Source organism: Pagrus major, chromosome 23 (genome assembly GCF_040436345.1).
Source record: "Pagrus major chromosome 23, Pma_NU_1.0".
In the NCBI taxonomy this organism is placed as follows: domain Eukaryota; kingdom Metazoa; phylum Chordata; class Actinopteri; order Spariformes; family Sparidae; genus Pagrus; species Pagrus major.
Genome location: NC_133237.1, coordinates 27,597,940 through 27,620,052, shown reverse-complemented (window position 1 = coordinate 27,620,052; position 22,113 = coordinate 27,597,940). Strand labels below are relative to the sequence as shown.

General features: G+C 44.8%; 1 protein-coding gene across 1 annotated transcript in view; it reads right to left on the bottom strand.

Moving 5' to 3' along the window:
• Nucleotides 1-720: 720 nt before the first annotated feature.
• The window catches only part of LOC141020006 (caskin-2-like), a 35,706-nt gene continuing 14,313 nt past the window's right edge, over nt 721-22,113 (bottom strand). The window contains exons 3-6 of the mRNA XM_073495042.1: nt 12,493-12,544; nt 1,413-1,510; nt 903-1,048; nt 721-738 (exon numbers count right to left, since the gene is read on the bottom strand). Coding sequence (XP_073351143.1) covers nt 721-738; nt 903-1,048; nt 1,413-1,510; nt 12,493-12,544 — 314 coding nt within the window. The remainder of the gene's footprint in view (nt 739-902; nt 1,049-1,412; nt 1,511-12,492; nt 12,545-22,113) is intronic.

Sequence of the window (22,113 nt, the reverse complement as noted above, 5' to 3'; positions counted from 1 at the left end):
ACCAACAGTCGGTCGTCTGACCACCCCACGTCTCAGTCTACACCTCCTCCACCCTCCTCCTCCACCCCTCCTCCACCCTCCATCTCCTCCTCGTCCTCCATCTCCTCCTCCTCCACCCTCCTCCACCCTCCTCCTCCTCCTCCTCCACCCTCCATCTCCTCCTCCTCCACCCTCCTCCACCCTCCTCCTCCTCCTCCTCCTCTCCACCCTCCTCCTCCCTCCTCCACCCTCCATCTCCTCCTCCTCCACCCTCCTCCTCCCTCCTCCTCCCTCCTCCTCCTCCACCCTCCTCCTCCTCCTCCACCCTCCATCTCCTCCACCCTCCTCCACGCTCCTCCTCCCTCCTCCTCCTCCTCCTCCTCCTCCTCCTCCTCCACCCTCCATCTCCTCCACCCTCCTCCACCCTCCTCCTCCTCCTCCTCCCTCCTTCTCCACCCTCCTCCTCCTCCTCCTCCTCTCCACCCTCCTCCTCCTCCTCCTCCCACCCTCCTCCTCCCTCCATCTCCTCCTCCTCCTCCTCCACCCTCCTCCACCCTCCTCCTCCTCCTCCACCCTCCTCCACCCTCCTCCTCCTCCTCCTCCACCCTCCTCCACCCTCCTCCTCCTCCTCCTCCACCCTCCACCCTCCTCCACGCTCCTCCACCCTCCTCCTCCTCCTCCTCCTCCTCCTCCTCATCACTAACTGATCCCCACAAATCCAATCACATCCACTTCCTCCTGCTACATCCTCCTCTGACCCTGCAGCACCAACACAGGAAGTATTCAGATACTTTACTGAAGTGAAAGTACTTCTACCACACAGTAAAAATACTCTGTTACTCTGTTAACATGAAGTATAATCAGTGACATGTAGTTAACAAAGATCAGCCGGCAGGTGATCAGTAATTGATGAGTGACCTCACCACTTCGTAGTGTCCGTACTGAGCTGCCAGGTGCAGCGGGATGTGTCCGTCCAGAGAGACGCCGTTGACCGAAGCACCGGAGCGAAGCAGTGTCAGGACGGACTCGGCTTTTCCCTGCCAGGCTGCGTAATGCAGCGGACGCATTCCTGCACACACAAACATTTATTATATTTAATATCATCTGTATCTGAGTTTAATCAAACGTCTATCGATCAGCGGTGGAAGAGGTGCTCAGATCTGTAACGTAAAGGTCATATCGATTATGTTTTATGTTTATTTATATTTTTAATACACCTTAGAAGTGCAGAATAAACGTCTCTTATTATGATCGTGAACTAATAATCTTAAAATGTTTGTTGGGTCTAAAATGGTGGTTTTGTTTATTCTCATGTGGAGGCTGCTGCTGCATTTCATTTCCTGTTTTATAAGATGACAATAAAACTGAACCTTTGAGACTTAGTCACTTAGTGTGTGTGTGTGTGTGTGTGTGTGTGTGTGTGTGTGTGTTACCGTTGCTGTCCTTGACGTCCACAGTGGCCTGAGCCTCCAGCAGTGCAGACAGCAGCTCAGTGGTCCCTGTGAGAGCAGCGTGATGGAGGGCCGAAAACCTGAGGGGTCAAAGTTCACGGGGGGGAGACAGAGGGGGGGAGAGGGGAGAGAGAGAGAGAGAGAGGGAGGAGGGGGGAGAGAGAGACAGTAAACATCAGTTGTGCTGCTCTCTTCTGGTTTCACCTCCCACAGAGACATAAAACACTGAACACACCACATCAGTGGAGACAGTCAGACGACAAACTGGATCTCATTAGAGACTTTACAGGAGACACAAGAAACCTAAAACCCCAACAGACTTCATGGAAAAGATAACAATCTTTGAAAACCACAAATTAAAACTGTACATGGAGACAGACCTCCCTCCTCTGAGCCTCTGATGAGTTCTGTTCAGACCCGGTATCAACATCCAGCCTGACTGATCCAATCACAAGTGGACAGCTCCGAGAACAAGCGACACACTGAACCACAACATCACCAGACTCCCTTAACAAATGTAGTGATTTTAAAGAGTTGTTTCATGAGGAGAGACTGAACAGACTGTGTGAAACTGTCTCTGACAGATTCTGATTCATTGTCTCCTTCTTGTAAATTCAGCAAATGTTCCACATGAACTTCTTTCTGTCTTTGAGTAGAAACATGGAGTCTGTTTGTCCCAGTGATGGACGGGTTTGTTTCATACAGAGCAGGAAGTGACATCACATGACTGAGGTCACTGAGACGCACCTGAACTGATCTTGATGCAACATTTGACTGGACTGGTGTTCAGGCTGCAGCAAACTGTTCATGTGTTGATTATTAGTGATTAATGGATTCATCAGTACTGGACTCATCAGTACTGGACTCATCAGTACTGGACTCATCAGTACTGGACTCATCGGTAATGGACTCATCGGTACTGGACTCATCAGTAATGGACTCATCAGTACTGGATCACCCTCAGGCTGAACAGATGATTCAGAACTACAGAACAAGAAGCTCTTTATCAGCCTGAAGCTTCTGATGTCACGTTTCTCTCTTTCATTCAGTAAAATACGACAGATTTATTGTTTTGTATTGATTTCAGAGATTATTACAGATCTGTTGAAACGTCTCAGTGAAGAATGTGTGTGTGTGTGTGTGTGTGTGAAACAAAAGGCTGTGTGATTAGTGATGTTGTGTGTTGCGTCTGGACTCGCTGTGTGAGTCAGATAATTGTGTTGCTGTGTGTGTGTGTGTGTGTGTGTGTGAGTCAGACGTGGACCTGCAGCTACAGGTACAGAAACACACCTGGAAACACACCAGGACGTCAGACACACCCTGATGAACAGAACTGCTGCTTCTACCCAACACATCTACCTGACGTGTTCATCTGAAACATGGACGTGTTTGAAAATGTAGATTAGTTTGAATTAGTTATTATTTATATAAACATGTAGAATTAAAGTTCACTTAATGTCAGAATTATCAGAATTCTGATTATATTTCATGTGTGAACCAGGAGCTCAAAAAAGCCCATAGTATGAGAGAAAAACAACAGGAGGAGAGGAGAGGAGAGGAGGAGGAGGAGGAGGAGGAGGAGAGGAGAGGAGAGGAGAGGAGAGGAGAGGAGAGGAGAGGAGAGGAGACGAGGAGGAGGAGGAGGAGGAGGAAGAGAGGAGAGGAGAGGAGAGGAGAGGAGGAGGAGGAGGAGAGGAGAGGAGACGAGGAGGAGAGGAGAGGAGAGGAGAGGAGAGGAGACGAGGAGGAGGAGGAGGAGGAAGAGAGGAGAGGAGAGGAGAGGAGAGGAGAGGAGAGGAGAGGAGAGGAGAGGAGAGGAGGAGGAGGAGGAGAGGAGAGGAGACGAGGAGGAGGAGGAGGAGAGGAGAGGAGAGGAGAGGAGAGGAGGAGGGGGAGAGGAGAGGAGAGGAGGAGAGGAGGAGAGGAGAGGAGGAGAGGAGAGGAGAGGAGAGGAGGAGAGGAGAGGAGGAGGAGGAGGAGGAGGAGAGGAGGAGGATCCCTGTTTTGTTGCATTTTGTTTGTGACGCCTCTTTAATTATAACTGAAGTCTTAAACACAAATACAGCAGATTTTCAAACCACTTCCTGTTCATGATGACTATAAATGTAATGTACTTTATATTAATACAGTAAACAACTTATTGTTTGTCTTCAGTCATCATAAACTGAACATCCTGATGACGTCACGTTGATCTTTAGGAAAAACGTTTCATCGAACACATTCATGTCTCCTCTGCAGAGCAGTGACATCCTGCCTCTGCACTGTAAAGAGCCTCTAACACGCTCCACATGTCCCTGAGCTCCTCGTCCACATGTGAAGACAGACAGCAGAGGAAACACAGCTACAGGCTACGTGTGGCGGCCCTGTAAATAAAGCAGGAGGAGAAAAGAAAGAAATGAATAAAGAGCAGAGAGCAGGGCTGTTTTTAGTGCTTCCTTTCTCTCTGTTGCGTAACGTGAGCATTCATGAGGGCGCAGAGAGAGACAGCGCCGACGGCAGCTCCACAATAATGGACGGATTACTGAGAGAGGTCACAAAGAGCAGGACAGAGATGGAGCAGGGACAGAAGAAGAAGAAACCAGAGCAGGGACAGAAGAAGAAACCAGAGCAGGGACAGAAGAAGAAGAAACCAGAGCAGGGACAGAAGAAGAAACCAGAGCAGGGACAGAAGAAGAAGAAACCAGAGCAGGGACAGAAGAAGAAGAAACCAGAGGAGGGACAGAAGAAGAAGAAACCAGAGCAGGGACAGAAGAAGAAGAAACCAGAGCAGGGACAGAAGAAGAAACCAGAGCAGGGACAGAAGAAGAAGAAACCAGAGGAGGCAGCTCCAAGATCATGAGTCTGAGAGAGATCAGAGGCCTTAATGAAGAGACGCCTCGTTACCAGCAGAGGATCAGAGGAGGAGGAGACGGTCAGTGAGAGGTGGAGGAGGTGGAGGAGGTGGAGGACACGGTCAGTGAGAGAGAGAGAATAATCAGTGTCTTGTTGATCTTTTCTTTCATGTCTCACAGTTGTTATCGGTTCCACCAGATATTAATGGGCTCTATTCTGGACCGAGACTTCTTCCTCCATCCAAGTTTGGGTCAGATCTTTCCGGCAGGTTCTGTGTAAACCTGCTGACAAACCAACCAACCGAAAAACCTGTTAAGACCTGTTAACCAGTCTCTCCTCTCCTCACCCCTCTGTGACCTCACCTCACCAACATCACTCGACATCCAGGAGAAGAGGCTGTAACCTTCACCACCCTGACCTCCACCCTGACCTCCACCTCGACCTCCACCCTGACCTCCACCCTGACCTCCACCTTGACCTCCCTCCTACCCTGTGGTGGAGTACTGCAGGTATTTTGTACATGAAGAAGATTTTACAGAAGATTTTACTGCATCTGTCAGTTTTCACCAATCAACACTTGGCAGATGAGTGTGGACCTCCATGTGGACCTCTCAGTGACCCGTCACAGACCGGATCTCTCTCCAGAGGAAACCCGTCATGTCTTTTTCTCCTGAACTGTTGTGCTCGTGTTCACAGCTCACTCTGCTTCATTCACTCGCCTGTTTTTATGACACAAAGCTTTTTTGTTTTTTTTGTGGTGATCGTGTTACTGAGAACATTTACAGGCGGCTCTTTATGAGTTCTGGTCGGGCGTGTTGGCACATGGAGAACATTTACAGTAAAAACACACAAACAGCTGCTCGTCACACATCCTGACTGGGTTTAAACACAAAACACTGACGGAGTTATCAGAAACAGGCCTTTTAGAATAAACTCATATTATCATAAACATTATTGATCCAGGCGTCACTGAGCTGCGACCCGTTAGTTTGTCTTCACGTCTGTCTGAAGGACACGAAGCTGCTTAGAAGCACATCTGATCATGAATCAATACATCAAGCTCATTCATATTTAAACAGCTCAGATGTTAATAATAAGGATAATAAGGTGTTATCATGGAGTGGCTCACCTGGAGGGTCACATCTTCAAATATTGGGTTGGACTTTTCCTTGAGAAATAACTTTATTTACACGGACAGTTCAGTCATGACATCACACTGACATCATGACATCACACTGACATCATGACATCACTCCACACTTCAACCAGACAGATGTGACAGATGTGAAGCTTCAGCTCCTTCAACTTGTAACTTGTTTAATTATATTTGTTTCAGATGTTTAAGCAACACGATATCAGCCGACCTGTTCTAGACTTTTTCATTAATATTGTGACTATTTTAACAGCAGTGTTGTCAAAAGTATCCAGATATCGATACTGAATATTTCAAATGGTTTCAATACTCATTAATACTCCAGTATTAGTTGTGTGGTTTACTTCGCTCTCCTGTCTGACAGCCAGTTGACACACACTCCCTCCTCCTGCACGAGTTAATTAACTTAACTAACCGATATTTTTCGAGGTCTTGTGTCTTTGCACCTGCACCCACTGATCCTCATCACGCTGTTGCTCACATTCACACCGACAGTATTTTCACAGAGCTGAAACAAATCTGAATATTGAACTGTGAGCAACATGGAAACACCTGTCCACCTACAGTTAACGACTATAAAGCTCGTTTCAGAATAAACCAGAGACGCAAAGAGTAGATCAATAATCTGTGAGGCGATCAAAAGATAATGAGTCTTCTGATAATCACCACAGAAGAAATTTGAAGACGTCACTTTGGGCTCTAACAAGCATTTTCTTTGGACATTTTATAGACTAAACAATGAATCAATGAATCCTGATAATAATCTGCAGATTAATGAATAATAAAATAACTGTTAGTTGCAGTTTCAATAGAGACAACACAGACATAAACAAATCAAATGTTGTCCAACAGTTTGATACAGTTTCTCCTGCTGGTGCTGCAAAGTTTGAGTCTTGTTTATCTTATAGCTGTTTTCAGTTTTCTAATCTTACAAATTCTTTTTAAAGTTTTTAATTTAAGTGTAACGACTTTGCTTTGGTCCGGCTCTGTGACTCTATGATCTCTACATGAGAGTCTGAGAGCGTCTTAGATTAATAATCACAGGAGCCTTCAGCAGGACTCGTCCTCCTCAGACGTGCGACGGCTCGGCTCTCTGTCCCGCGGGGACAAAAGAACCAGCGCTCCCAGCACCGGTTCACACGGAGCCATTCCAGCTCGCCTCGCCATGGAAACACGTCCAAACAGCGGGCCAACAGGAGACGCCGGCTCCGACTCAAACACTCATTTGTCTCACAGGGACGCAGAAAGAAACGTCCTTTATACCCGCAGTGTGTTTGTTTCTCACACACACACACACACACACACACACACACAGTCAATAAAGACAAATATTTTGGGTGATGAATGACGACCTGCTCAAACACTCACACACCCTTAATAACCCTGATTTATGCCTGAGGTCACAGTCGTCGGGTCACTTCCTGTCTCAAACTTTCCATCCAATCACATCAGAGGTAATAACAGAGTGCAGGTGAGATACACCTGGAGGGGGAGGGGCTGCAGGAGGAACACCGTGAGCCAGGAGGAAAGTATGTCAGCTACTGTCGGGAGTTCTGGCAAGACGAGCTGGATGCCATTAACCATCACCTCCGGCGTTCTTCTTCTTCTTCTTCTTCTTCTTCTTCTTCTTCTTCTTCTTCTTCTTCTTCTTCTTCTTCTTCTTCTTCTTCTTCTTCTTCTTCTCTGATTGTTGCTGCTCTCTCTGTCAACAAGATGCTCAACAAAAGACGACGAATCCTCCAGAGTTTAACGATCAGATGAATAAATTAACTGGAGCTCAGTTTCTGCATTAATTTGTTGTTTTAATGACGGAAAACTTTGATCTGCATGTGATTCAAACACACTGAGATCAGATATTTATGGACTATGAGCGCATGAATTCTTATTATTCAACATCGTCTCTCTCACGATCAGCTTGTTTTTACACAAACGGGATCAGAAGCATACAGGTGGCAAAACTAAAGCTTGTTCCTAAAACTACCAATAATAAATACTAAAAATGTACAAAATCTGTGCCGAGCACATCCAGACATCCACACGTTCACTCATTAAACATTTAACAAGCAAACAAACAACTAAACAACAGCTGACTGATCCCTGAACAAACTAATAAAGACAATAACATGAACACAACCTCACACACACTTTGTGACCTCCAGGGTAAACTTCATCCTCACAGACAGAAAGCCGTGGTTGTCATGGGTCCATTCAGTTATGTGGACCAACAGAACCAGACACAGAGCTGCAGCTGGTCTCAGATAATAAAGTCAGGTTTACTTATTTTTACACGTTTTTCTACAAAGAGCCAGAATTCAAATGCTTCTTGTTGCTTTACAGCCTCTGTGATTAAAAAAATAACGGGCTGACCCGAGTGGCTTTTCAGCGCCGATACTGATTATTAGAAATCAAGAAGACTGATGACCGATATTCAGAAAAAATAAATCAATAAATCAATACTGTTCTTCAGTACAACTTTCAGGTACTTTACTTGAGTATTTTCACCTTCTGCTGCTTCATACTTCCTCTCCACTACATTTATTTGATAACTTTAGTTACTCTGCAGATTCAGATTACTCGGTGTTTATAGGCTGTTAATCGTGACGTGTAACCAATCTGATATTTAATAATAACTTTATTTGACATGTTTTAGACGTGTTGGCAGTGTAGGAACATCTCTACAACTACAACCACCATCATAATAAATAGTCACTGCTGCGCTCTGGTTGGACTGTTGGAACAAACCGCTCACAGCGCCAGCAGCAGTCAGTGTTTCATCAACAGTCAGAACCTTTTACATCATCATCATCGGCCTTACTGCAGATGAGCTCGCTCACACACGATGTCACAGTTTGTATTATATCGACAGAAAAGTTCATCTTTCCTCCATGTTGTGAAAGATGAGAGCAGCTGTGAACATTCAGCTGTCGTGTCAGCTTCAGACTGGATTCACAAACAAACAAACACCTGCAGAACTACAGACACTCACATCAGCCTCACCTGGACTGTGGCTAATGTTAGCATGCTAACACGCTAATTTAAGATGTTGACAACAGTTGAAATACAACAAGTTACTTATTGATCTGACACAGAGTGAGTAACTTGGTCTCTGCTTTGGTCTGAAAGCACACTAGAGCTGTGCATTAATTTATGAACTGTTTTGATTGATGAATCATTGAATCATTTATTGTCTGCCTGCAGCCGAGCCTCAGCTCCTCCACCTCCCTCTGACTGCTCGGTGTGTCAGCAGACTGAACTGGTGGAAACTTTAATCCTCACAGACGTTACGACTAAAAGCTTCTCCACCTTTTCAGCTGAGTCACTGAAGCTCCTGAACAGAGGAGAAGAAACTTGACGAAGAAATGTAGTCGTGAGAAAACTGACCGACCGTGTGTAAACATGAGCCCACATCAACAAATGAAGCCGCTGACGTGCGAACACTGGAGGATTGTGGGAAGTTGTGTGTTGGGATGTTGTGTTTAGATGCAGCGTTGTGATTACTGCAGCCGAGGGAGGCAGAGCTTCGCCCGGCGAGCCGCCAGCGGCGCTGATGAATAATGAAAAACCTTTTCCTGCCTGAGACCCACGTCCCTGTGGAGGCTATTAGCCCCAACACACACACACACACACACACACACACACACACACACACACACACACACACACACACACACACACACACACACACACACACTCTAAGGGGAAACGCACCACTTACAGACATATTAATGTTGTTCCTAAACTTATCACAGGGTTTGAACCAGAGCTAACTCATAGCACTGGAGTTATATCTGGTAACCAGTGTTTCCCCCCCACAGGAGTTAAAAGCATCAATCTGGTGAACTTTGAGGGGCTATCTGACCAACAACATGAGCATGAATGAGAAATGTGGAGAATATAAAATGTAGACAATATTCAAATATAACACTATAACAAGCTTTGGCTCTGCTGCCTGGTGATTAGTCCAGTCCTCACTGCTCACTACACAGCTCTGACTACACAATGTTAACACAAGTCTATGAGCTGTAGTCAATAGTCAATAATCTATTGCTTAACATTTTTGGATCAATACAAGACGATGGTGCAGCAGATTAGACTATAGCCGGAGTCTCGTTAATAAATGGGACACTGACGTGACGACAGTTTAACTCCTGAGCCTCCTGATGTTTCACTCTTTGTCCCGCTGCGTCCTGATTGGTCATTTCTCCCGTAAACCTGCAGATTTCACTGTGACACAAATCAAACAGGTGTTTCTCAGTTTGTGTCGATGATGCAAACGCAAACAACCCTGCAATCATCAGAATCACAGCTACAGCTGACGCCTCGGCTCAGGGTTTTGCTGAAAATCAATGAAACTTGATATTTTTTGTCATGTTGACTTTTGATCTCTCTGCAGGACTGCTGCGGTTTGAAACATGTTAACGTGGTGAGATGGTTGCAGCTGAGGAAGAGAAGGTGGGCGGGATGTCATGAAACTTAAGTTAACTACACGATGAAGGCAAACGCACGGACGTAAATTAAAATAACTCATCGTTGACTAGACATCAGCAGCTGTCTCCTGGGTGAAAGTCCTGACCCCGTCCATCCCGACATACGCTGCTTACACTACGTCACCTGACTTCCTCCTTTGCTCCCAATACGGCCACTAGAGGTCGCCACCTAACAACAAACGTTCAGTCAGAAAATATCAGCTGGTGATTTTTCATCCACATGATTTTAAAATTTCCTAAAATTCTAATTTGTTTAGTTTAGAGCCGCAACGATTAATCAATCAGTCGATTAGTTGTTAATTTTGATAATCAATTAATCCATTTGAGTCATTTTTTAAGAAAAAAAAGTCAAGATTCTCTGGTGTCATTTTGCTAAATGTGATTATTTTCCTGTGACAGTAAACTGAATATCTTTGGCTTGAGGACGAAACACTGATCAACATTTTTTTCTACATTTTCTGACATTTTATAGATCAAACAACTGATCGATTAATCAAGAAAATAATCAACAGAATAATCCAGAATGAAAACAATCGTTAGCTGCAGCTCTAGTTCAGCGTCATAAAAACTAAATTAGTTAAAAAATACCATGTATCCAACGTTATCATCCGCGTGAACTTTAAGTCTTTCCTGTCTCGTTTCTCAGCTGTCAGAGCTGCATTAAGTCGTCCAGGCTCTTTGTAAACACTTCTACCTAATGGGTCGCGGTCCAGCCCTCCTCTCCCTGACCTCTGACCCCGCTGGAGTCCCCTCTGCCCTCTGAGGGGCCAACAAAGGGCTCCAACACTTGACGATGTCTCAGGACTGCTGTGCTGGTCCACATTGTCTCTGACTCTTGTGTTTTACGGCCCTCTCAGTCTGTCGGCTCGTCGTCTCTCTGAGCTTTTGTTCAGTCGACGTGTTGACTCAGAGCTGAAAAGGCTTCGAGTTGTTTTAGCTGGAGATCATTAAATCACAGGCTGACGAGCACGGAGCTCCACAGGAGACGCTTTATTAAATATGTGACAACTTTTACTGTTTGTGTGGTCACTGTGCATCTTTTGTGTTATGTTTCTGACTCCTGTGAACCAAAAAGTTACAATTACTCCAAAAGTCCAAATGTATTGAAAAAAGATGGATATCGTTTCCAAAATTCACATTTGTATCTAACAAAGTATTTTTCTGTTGGTATTTGGTGTTTAAAAAAAAACATGTAGCTGTATGTATGATGACAAAACTACATTAATCAAAGAAAGTTGATTTAATATAAAAGACTAACCTTTTTGATCCAATAAATAACTTTATTCAAAATGAGGATGTTTTTTTCTATGGTGACGACATTCAAGTCTTCATCTGAAAAGCTCCTTAGAAGTCCACAGAAACGACCCTCAGATCTTTTAACAGTGTGCATACGCACGTGTCCTCAGCCACAATGGAGCCGGCCATTTTATTGATGCTAAACATGTCAAATTTTACAGATACACTAAACAGTAACCAGTATAGGCGACTTCTTTGTCCCCAGACTCCCTTAACAAATGTGTCAGTTTAGTGAGTTGTTGAGTTGGAGACACTTTATAAACTGTGTGAAACTCTGTCTCTGACTGATTCTGACTTATTTGTTCCTTCTTGTGAATTCAGCAAATGTTCTACATGAACTTCTTTCTGTCTTTGAGTAGAAACATGGAGTCTGTTTGTCCCGGTGAGGTTTATTTGCATATAGAGCAAAGTCTGAACAGCTTCTGAGAGTCTACAGCCATCCAGCTCTGTGAACTGTTGTCACCATCTTATTGTAGCATGTTAGCATGCTAACAATTGGCTAATTCTCGGTCCAGCTGAGGCTGATGTGAATGTCTTTAGTTCTTCAGGTAGTTGGTCATAAAAGTATTAAAATGTTGACCTGATGTTGGCGCTAGACGAAAAGTCAGAGGATCACCAAAGTTATTCAGTTCATCCTGAGGGAAACATGGAGGTCTGAACCACATTTCACACATTTTTCAGTGTGGATCAAAGTTTTTATAAAATCTAAATATCCATGAGATAAAACATGCAGCTGGTGAGAGTGTCTGAAAAGACGAGACACCTCTGAGTCTGGAGGGAGGCGGTCGAGAGGAAGCAGCAGTCGGATGTTACATGGAGGATAATAAAAAGTTTGAACAAAGAGAAATATTGATGAGGAGAAACTTTCTTCATCTGTTTCTTCTTCCAGGCTAATGAGCTGCGAGGGGGAATTTAACATCATCAGAGGCTCCGGGTTCAAACAGAGAGGCAGAGAGAGGCCAGAGAAATAAAATCAGATTACATTAACCCCAAATGATCTGTGTGATACCAACAAATAAGGCTCTGGAGAAGATTAAGAGAGAGCCAACAATATCAAACAGCTTCTTATTAACTGATAGAACATCAACCCACTGCAGTGAAATATCTAAATTAAATAAAACTATTAAAACAAACAACAAAGAGGCCGAAATGACACCACGTTACTGAAAGTGCTGACTCAGCTCACGGCTCCACAGCGAGCCGACAGGTCTGAGATCAGCTGCAGAGTTACAGCGAAGTGGAAACAGTTTTACAGCAGCAGAGGGAGCAGAAACAGTCTGACTTCATCACTCACCCATCCGAGTCCTGGTAGTTCACATTCAGTCTCTTGGTGGAGCCGAGCAACTCTGAAAACACACAACAAAACACAGAATATTAACATGTGATCATGATGTGAGAGTCTGGACCTGCTGTCTGTGGACCAGGTCCTCCAAGTCCTCCAAGTCCACAGACTGTCCACAGCGGAGGAGAGGATACGTGCTCATGTTTTTGCTGAATGAAACAGATCATGTTGGTAAGTTAACTATCGAACATCAGTGTGAGCTTTGTTAGCTCCAGAGTTCAAGTTTGGAAACAGTGCACGCAGCGTCTTCTTCATTGTCAGTGGACGGCTAACAATGATGCTTACAACAACAATACCCATCTCAACACAGGGAAATGGATGAATGATCACAAAAGACATTTAGAATCAGCGATTTACACAGACCTGTCTCCACCACATCTTCACAGAGACCTGTCTCCACCACATCTTTACACAGACCTGTCTCCACCTCATCTTCACAGAGACCTGTCTCCACCACATCTTTACACAGACCTGTCTCCATCGCATCTTTACACAGACCTGTCTCCACCGCATCTTTACAGAGACCTGTCTCCATCACATCTTCACAGAGACCTGTCTCCACCACATCTTTACACAGACCTGTCTCCACCACATCTTTACAGAGACCTGTCTCCACCACATCTTTACACAGACCTGTCTCCACCACATCTCCACTGGTATCACTGGAGGAAATCTGGATATCTGGAGATGCCTGCAGAGACTTTATCCACCTGGTCATACATTTCCTGTCTCTCTGCTGGACCTCCTGAGGAAGCTTGATTAGAGTTTTCCTCCCTCAGCTGGGTCAGAGGACGGACCTGCTACAATCCTGAAGGATCAAACTCTTCCTGCTTCTTCTTCGTCTCTCCACAGAGAGGCTCCTCCTCCTCCTCTCCTGCCTCGTTCTGACTCCAGCTCTCTGGCATGTCGTGGCGTTCAGCCTCTTGACCTGTGCAGCGTCTCTGACAGTCGGAGCTCTGTTCGGTACAGTGGCGGCCCGGCCTCGGTCTAATCAGCATGTCATTATAATGCCACGGTCACTGACTCTGAGCTGGAAGTCACAAAGACCAGAATCTGAATCATGACAGTCGCAGATACAGTCCAGTACGTCTGCAGACCCGTTTAACCAGTACTGACCTGGTTTATAACAAGGTGTGTGCGCGAGGATGTTCCTGACGCAGTGCGTTTCCATCCGCATGTTTTTGTTCACATGCAGTTATGGAATGTAACTAAGTACATTTACTCAAGTACTAAGTACAATTTAGAGGCTCTTGTACTTTTCCTTTAGCATTTCCATTTTCCATTACTTTATACCTCCACTCCAACGTCTATTTGTACTTTACTTAACTCCACTATATTTATTTGATAACTAGTTACTTTACAGATTACATGCTGCATCAGAGCCAAAGTAGCAGATTTTTAAATTAATCTATTTTATTGGTAATCATAAAAATGATAAAAATCAATGTGATTGTGAAAATCAGTCGACCCGTAGTATACAGTGTATACATACATGTTATAATGTTGTTGTATCAGTAAAAGATCTGAATTAAAGCTTCTCCTGTGAGTAAAGAGACCGATCGGATATCAAACTCTGAGCTCTCTCTGGCTGATGTAAATATTGTGTCCATCATCATCATCATCATCATCATCATCATCATCATCATCATCATCGTCTGCTGCACGTTTGTTCAAAGTTATTTTTGATTGTGTTTATGGAGCGAGGCGGAGAGGCCCGCAGCAGAGCTCCTACATTTACAGGGACTCGTTTTATAATTTCAGCTGAAAGTTTAACGTCCCGTGGATCTGCTGCCACAAGAATGCAGCAGGAGGAGGAGGAGGAGGAGGAGGAGGACCTGCAGGAGTCGACAGACTTGCGAGGTCTCGTCAGGATCAGGCTCGTGGAGAATCTGTAGTAAAAATCTGTTGACTAAAATTAGCCGACTGTGTGAGAATCAGATGTGTGATAAGACGTCTCTTTGTGTCTCAGCTCCATCGTGGACTCATAAACACAACGATCCAGCAGCTTCTCTCCTCTCATTGTGGTGCAGAGTGCAGACCAAGCAGCAGCTCTGCACTAAATATACGTTTCCCTTCATGAAAACTGGCCGGACTCTGAATAAAACACCACAACAGACTCCAGTCAGAGAGCCAGAAAGTGTTCCTGAAACACAGCAGAGTTCATGCAGATTACAGCTCCGAGGCTAAATATAAACTTCATCGCCTCAACTGACAATATGTGTCCAAAAGTATGAGGACACCTCAACATATTTGTCCTGTTAAAGTTCTGCAGTGGCACCTCCAGTTCAGGGATAGACAGATTATCTGATGGATCAGATGGATTTGTGAGATCACAGATATGTAATCTCACATATCCATCTTGCGAGGCCTGAAGTTATACACACTTGTGTCCGAAGCTGCAGCAGTGAGAAACGTTCAGTTTGCATTAACAGTGTGTGAACACAGTGAGAGTCAACCAGAAACTATTGATGCTTGAACTGACACAAACTTAATCTACAAACACTTGTCTCAGATGTTCTGCTCGTGTCTGTTTTATATGCTCATAAACTGATAATCTTTGACTTTTGGACTTTTAGTTTGACAAAATAAGACGCGTGAAAACTTGTGATGATTCACCATTTTTAAAATTTCAATGTGGACTCTGTGCGACTCAGATTTTATTCCTGACTTGTTGTAGAAACAGAAACAGTGTAATCTGTCTGCAGCGCTCCTCTTTAACTCTGTGATAGTGGCTTTGTTTGATGCAGCAGGTCTGTTTGAAGATTCGCTCTCGGAGGGAAACGTGGGCACCAATCAGCAGCCTGCTCCCTCCCTCCCTCCCCCCTCCTCCCCCCTGGCCTTCAGAGAGAGCCTGGCACAGGAACACAGGAAGCTGTGGAAGTGTTTGTCCAGAGCAGGAGTGGGACACGTCCGTCTCTTATCTGCTGACTGAATGAGGACGGTGACGTTAGCGCAGAGACGACGAGCTTCATCTTATCGTCTCTCTGGGGATGAAGACGACGACGGAGGTCGGTCCCGTCGGCCCGTCCTCCAGCTCACACTCATGTTTGGACACAGATGAACTGCAGCGAGACGAGAGACGCTCCAACAACCCCCCCCCCCCCCCCCCCGAAGTCTGGACACGACGCCAAACTGGAGCTCAATCACACAGTTTTATCAGTTTGCTCACTGTACAGAACAAATACTGAGTGGATGTTAGATATCAAACAGTAAAGTCTCCTGTTCGTCTGCTTCACACAGACTCTACGTCTTCATGTCTCAGCCAACAAAGACAGACTGAGCCGTAAAACTTCACCAGTGAATCATTCAGTGAAGGAGGAAGCTCCGAACAACACAGACACAGCAGAGCAGACAGGCAAACGCCTCAGTTTAAGTGTCCAGTCATGATGTACATCTTTAGGAAGTTTAGATTCTCCTGATTCATTCAAACCCTTTCAAAATAAAACCACATCAGCAAGGTTCAATCAACAAACAAGTTAACAAACTAGCATGTATGAAGTTTTGCAAACTCACCAACAAAAACTGTCTCCTTGAATTTACTGTGGAACAAATCACCCAAAAATGAAACTTCAGTCATCATCTACTCACCTTCATGCTCATGATTAGATACACCTGTGAGCAGATGATGACTGAATTTTCATTTCTGGGTGAACTGTTCCTTTAAAAGTGAGTTCATGCAGGAATTGGACAGGTGAGGGACAGGTGAAGACACAAGAAGTGAAGACAGCGTTCAGCTGCAGTGTTTTTGTGTCTTCTCGTGTTGTGAGGAGTTTTAATGAGTGCAGACAGTTTCCCTCCCTGTGTGTTCGCTGTGTCGGCCTCTAATTTCTGTCTTGTGCTGATTAATTATAAAAAATCCAGGTCATTATCAAAGCAGCGCTGTGATCCCCAGAGGCAGAGCCCGCTGTGTTCCCCCGTCTGAAACACTTCAAACAGCTCTGTTGTCGAGGCTGAGGGTGGAGCGGGTGGAGGTTAACGTTGGAGGGGCGGGGGGGCAGAGCGGCCATGTTTAGAGGCTGATCAGAGGCGGTGCTGTCTGCTGGTCTGGACGCTGTGGGTGGATCCAAAGTCTGGGATCTTTTTCCCATCATCCCCTGCTGACTGACCTTTGACCTCTGGTAGTAAACACTGATGGGAGCAGTGTCACACACACACACACACACACACACACACAAACACACACAAACACACACACACCTTTAACCCAGGTAAACTGACCCATGCGTACAAACATTTTGGATCTGTAGCCAGAAATGTTTTGTGGACTATAAAACTTCTCCTGACTTCCCATCAGCGTGAGGGGAACTGTTCCTTTAAAGTGACGACAGTAGTGACATCAAGTTGAATTCAAACAGCTGGACACACTGAGAAGAGACAGCTGATCTGTGAGCAGGACCAGGAGGAGCTCCAGGCTCTGAAGCCAGTTCTCTACATCGTCACGTGATGCACTGAGGCCCAAGAACACTTTTTCCCGTAAGCTTACATTGCGGAAGCAGCAGCGGTAGAACAGTGGAAACCTCGCAGCCCTGAGACGACTCGCTTCACTGTCATTACTGGATCCATTCAGTCCAATAACATTTGGAAAGTCTAGAAGAGCCGCGCGATTAAATTATTGTATCCGCCATTCAAGTTAGCCGGGCGCTAAACAGGAAGTTAGCCGGCTCAACGCTCTATAGGCCTGACAGCACGGGGCTCCTCCTCCAACGCCGTCTCCTGATGTAATGTGACGTCCTTGGAAACTGTCCCCGGCTTCATTAGCGACCGCTGTAAGACATTTTGGTCTCTGCATGTTTCCACATCTGAAGACAGAGAAACTTTAAACAAAGAGACTGCATGTGGAAGCTGTGTGAGAACTTTACAGGTGTAACGTGTAAGACAGTTGATTGTTGAGTCCGGCCCGGCTCGACCCGCTAACCCAAATCATATATTTGACGATCTGGAAATGAGACTCAACAATAAACTATGTTCCTCTGAAGAGTCTTCTTCCACCTGTAAGCCACGCAGGTGCCAGACGAGTCCCAGCAGGATCGTCTGAGTGTGAAGAAGAGGAGCAGAGTCGTCTGTTTGCTTTGGACTCGACACATTAACAGGACCAGAACTCTGAACTCTCCTGCTGAGAGTCGACGTCCAGCTGCTCCACCACAAAGACTTTTCTTCTTTATTCTTAAAGGCTGAAACTGTCAAATCCAGATTAATAAGTGATCCACACGTTCAAAGTGTTTCAGGTCATTAATGCTTAAACACGTTTTTCTGTCAGACATCTCAAGCAGCAGTGATTGAAACAGTGAATACTTGGATAATCAATTTATTGTTTTTTAATTAATTAATTAATCAATTAATTTTTTACAGCAGAACATTTTTCATTTTTTAACATTTTTTACAGGAAACGATCGTTGGTTGCAATATTGTCCGACGCCTTCGTGGTTATGACAGTGTTTGAGTTTTAAGGCAGGAATAGTTTCTGCAATGATCAGCTGATCAGTTGATCAGCTAATCAGGTGATTGGCTGAAAATTAATCATGAACTTCTTTGATAATCGCTTAATTATTGAAGTCATTTGAGTAGAAATGCAAAAATACATCTGGTTCCAGCTTCTTACTGTTGTGTTATGATTGTAAACTGAATATACATTTAACATTTTATAAACTAAACGATCAATGTAAATATCTATTAGTTGTAATATTCATAATGATATTCACCCTGTGATCGCCTCCTGTCAGGACGTCCTGCTGTTATGTAAATGTTGAGTGTTGTTGGTTTTCAGCAGGAATGTGTTTGCATCTATTAAAATAAAGAGGAAGAAACCAGGTCACACACTGAACCGTGTGTTGTGAGTCTCCTGGTGTGTGTTGTGAGTCTCCTGGTGTGTGTTGTGAGTCTCCTGGTGTGTGTTGTGTGTCTCCCGGTGTGTGTTGTGAGTCTCCCGGTGTGTGTTGAGTCTCCTGGTGTGTGTTGTGAGTCTCCTGGTGTGTGTCGTGAGTCTCCTGGTGTGTGTTTGTGTGTTACACCTTCGATCAGGGTCTCCTCAGCTTTCTTTATCTTAAACTCTGCAGCGTTTAAACGCTCTGATGGACCGCAGACGTGTTGTTTACATTCCCGTGCAGCCTGCGGAGCGTCGGGCGGAGTCGCTCAGAGACGTGTGGAGGTTCAGGCGGAGGGAGGACGGTGACGGTCTTATCGGCTCTGTTGTGTGTGACGACGGTGTTATCAGCCCGCTGATAAATGAGCCAACAACAAAGCAGCAGGCAGGCGACAGGAGGGGTTCATCGTTCAATCAGAAGTTCAACATGAGGTCTTGTTCATGTTTAGTTGAATCTGCTGTTAGAGGCTGGAAACTGACAAGCTTTGGCTTTCTTTGCTTGGAAACTGAAGGAAACAACTGATCGATTAACAAAACGGTGGGCAAATTTTTTTCTTCAATCTACTGATCTATAAATGGACTGATCGTTACCGTTTCCTCTTCACTAAATCTGACTGTAATGTTGGGTTGTCCGTTCTGGAAAGTTACTGAACTGACCAGCCGATTTATTTGGACTCATTAAGTTGACGTGATGATGGCGCTACATTAAAAGACATTATGATTCATCCTGAGGGGAACATGATCATCTGCAGCACGTGTGGAGATCTTCTGTGTGAGTCAGGTGGAAGCAGAGCAGCAGGACGTCTCCACAGGTCACCAGAAAGTGAGAAGAGGTCACAGAGTATAGACCACATCAGTCAGAGAGTTTGTGGTTTCCTTCAGGAGGGCGGGGGGGGGGACTCGGGGGTCTGAGCCGACACAAAGCTTCAGCCTCCCGGTCTGAGGAACAATAGTGTCGGACAGGAAGTGTAGAAGAGGCCCAGAGTCCAGGCTTTGTTCCTGAGAGCTGCTCCACGCCTCGAGAGCCTCTGTCAACACAAAACACCCCCCACCCTCCTCTTCCTCTGACACGAGTCATGGTCAGGTTACAGCACACACACACACACACACACACACACACACACACACACACACACACACACACACACACACACACACACACACACACACACACACTTTCCTGACCATAAACAGACACACACACTGACCGAGAATCAGACTGCAGGTGAGTGTTCAGGTGCTCATTGTTGATTGTTTACACTTTCTCACATAATCATTTCATCGTTTAGTCCATCTATGAAATATTTAAAAAAACGGTCTTTACTTGACAAAGACAAAGCAACAAATCTTAATATCTGAGGAACGTCAGAATATTTAACATTTATACTTGAATCAATAATCAAAATACCTGCAGATTAAGTTTTTGATCATCACCTCTAACCTCTGCTGCTCAACCAACCAACCAAACAGCCAACCAACCAGCCAGTCAACCAGCAAATCAACCAACCAGTCAAACAACCAACCACTGGACACGGGTGAAAACAAAACCTCCTTGGTGGAGGAAATAGAAATGTGTCATGTTCACTCTCAGTCAGTAAACCGACCACAAACAGAAGTTTCTGTGTCTGTGGTGTTTGTTTCCTCTGAGTGGAGTCGACAGTCTAATGAAGCAGAGATGTTTCCTGTGTTGATCCAGCTGGAAGCTGCTGACTGACGTCTCATTCACACTCTGCTGTTGATGCTGATGAGGAGCCTTCAGACTGTCAGACTGCAGGACAGCAGGACCTGATGGAGGCTGATGGACAGCAGGACCTGATGGAGGCTGATGGACAGCTGACATTTCTCTTTAGTAACACCTAATCTTATAATACCTGCAGGTTTGAAACACGGGCTCAGTGTTTCTGACTCAACAACTGAATATTTTCACATTTAAATGTCAGATTATTTAAATGATTTGAGGTTTGTGTGAGTCATAATGTATTGGCCCGCTTACACTTGGGCTTCGGAACCAAAAGAACAATAATGGAAATATCAGACCAAACACCAATTATTTGCACGTCTAGATGCTGTGTCAGAAAGCCTATCGGACATTCACACTGACGTCATGATGTAACGTCGCTTGTGTCCGGGCATTCACGTGTCGTGTCTCCGTGTCCGTTTGCAGACACCGAGAGCTGTACGATAACACATCTATTCATACCAACACAGGACAAAAAGGAGCCGGCGTGGAGGAAAGTGAGTGAGGAAGTCAAACTACCTGGTAAGTTTTGGAAATATGTCTCAGCACAGCATAGCTCTGATCGAGCCGAGCTCCATTCAGGGAACGAACATTTTAAAAGTTTGTTGTCTGGCCGACAGACCTGAGCAGCTTGAGTTCAGGCTTTTTACAAGCCGACATTAAGATGTTGTTATTTCAGCTTCTGATCCATTTATTGAGTCAGATCACAGAGAAATCTCTTCGTTCTGGGTTCATACCGACGTGGTGAGACAGATTCATTCAGTCTACTTGCTGGTCACAGTTACTAATTACTGATCTTAACACACCTGTTAAGATCACAGATCCTCCATGACACTGAGTGGGTTTTTTGTCGGCTAGTCGATCGATTCATCCAGAAAATAATCTGCAGATTACTGTAATTAAAACATGAAAATGTTGTATAATAATATCGCTCAAAAGTGGAGTAAAGCACCGCGGTGTTTTTCAATTAATCTGCATTTAAACTGTGTTACCAAGCAACAATACTGCAACTAGATTAAATGTGGTGTGTAATTCCTGCATGTCAACGAAAGAGAAGGAAAAACATTCATCCAGGATCTAAAAATGTGTCTCCTGCATTCAAAAGTGTCTGATGAGAGTAGAAGACATGAGGAGACATAATTTGTAGTTAAAGAAGTAAAAACACAACTTCCTGTTGTGTCTGAACGAACGAAGAGTTACGACTTTAAACGTTTTAAATTAAAAAGAACTTTAATTTCTCAAACTAAACAGCAGAAACCATCAGTGTTCAAAGTGGTTCAGGGTGGAGTGTGTGTGTGTGTGTGTGTGTGTGTGTGTGTGTGTGTGTGTGTGTGTGTGTGTGTGTGTGTGTGTGTGTCTGTCTTCCTGTTTCTATCTGAACCTAGAAGAAGAAAACACTCAGCTCTCCACACATATTGTTCAGGGTGGATGTGAGTTCAGCTCCACACCCGTTCCTCTGCTCATTATGGACAAACCTCCATCACTCTCTACGCCTCCCGCCGGCCTCCACCCCCCCCCCCCTCCAGCATGTGACCGGGCATGCCTGTGGGTGCGGCGGACCCAGCCTCCGCTTACAGTAACAGAGATAAGGTGACGTATGAACTGCAGCAGCGAGAACACCGACAACTTTCATTTTCTGGAGGTAGAGTTTGTTTCTTCAACAACACCAGGAGATTTTACACGTTCATCAACAAATAAAACTAAAGTATAACATCAAGAAACAGATAAAGTCTTAATAAATGACCTGCGTGTATCCAGGGAACAGTTTCCTTCAAGAATTAAACAACAAGCACCAATAAAGCAGCTGAAACAAACCAGAAAAACACAGCAGATGGACATTTATTTATATGTTAAAGTCAAATTATCAAGAGCCATAAAGCTTGAGTCACGTTACTTTCAGTTTACATGTTTACACCAGCAGAAGAAAGACCAGGATTGAAGTCTGTTATCTGAATCTTCCTCTTGTTGTGAGCAG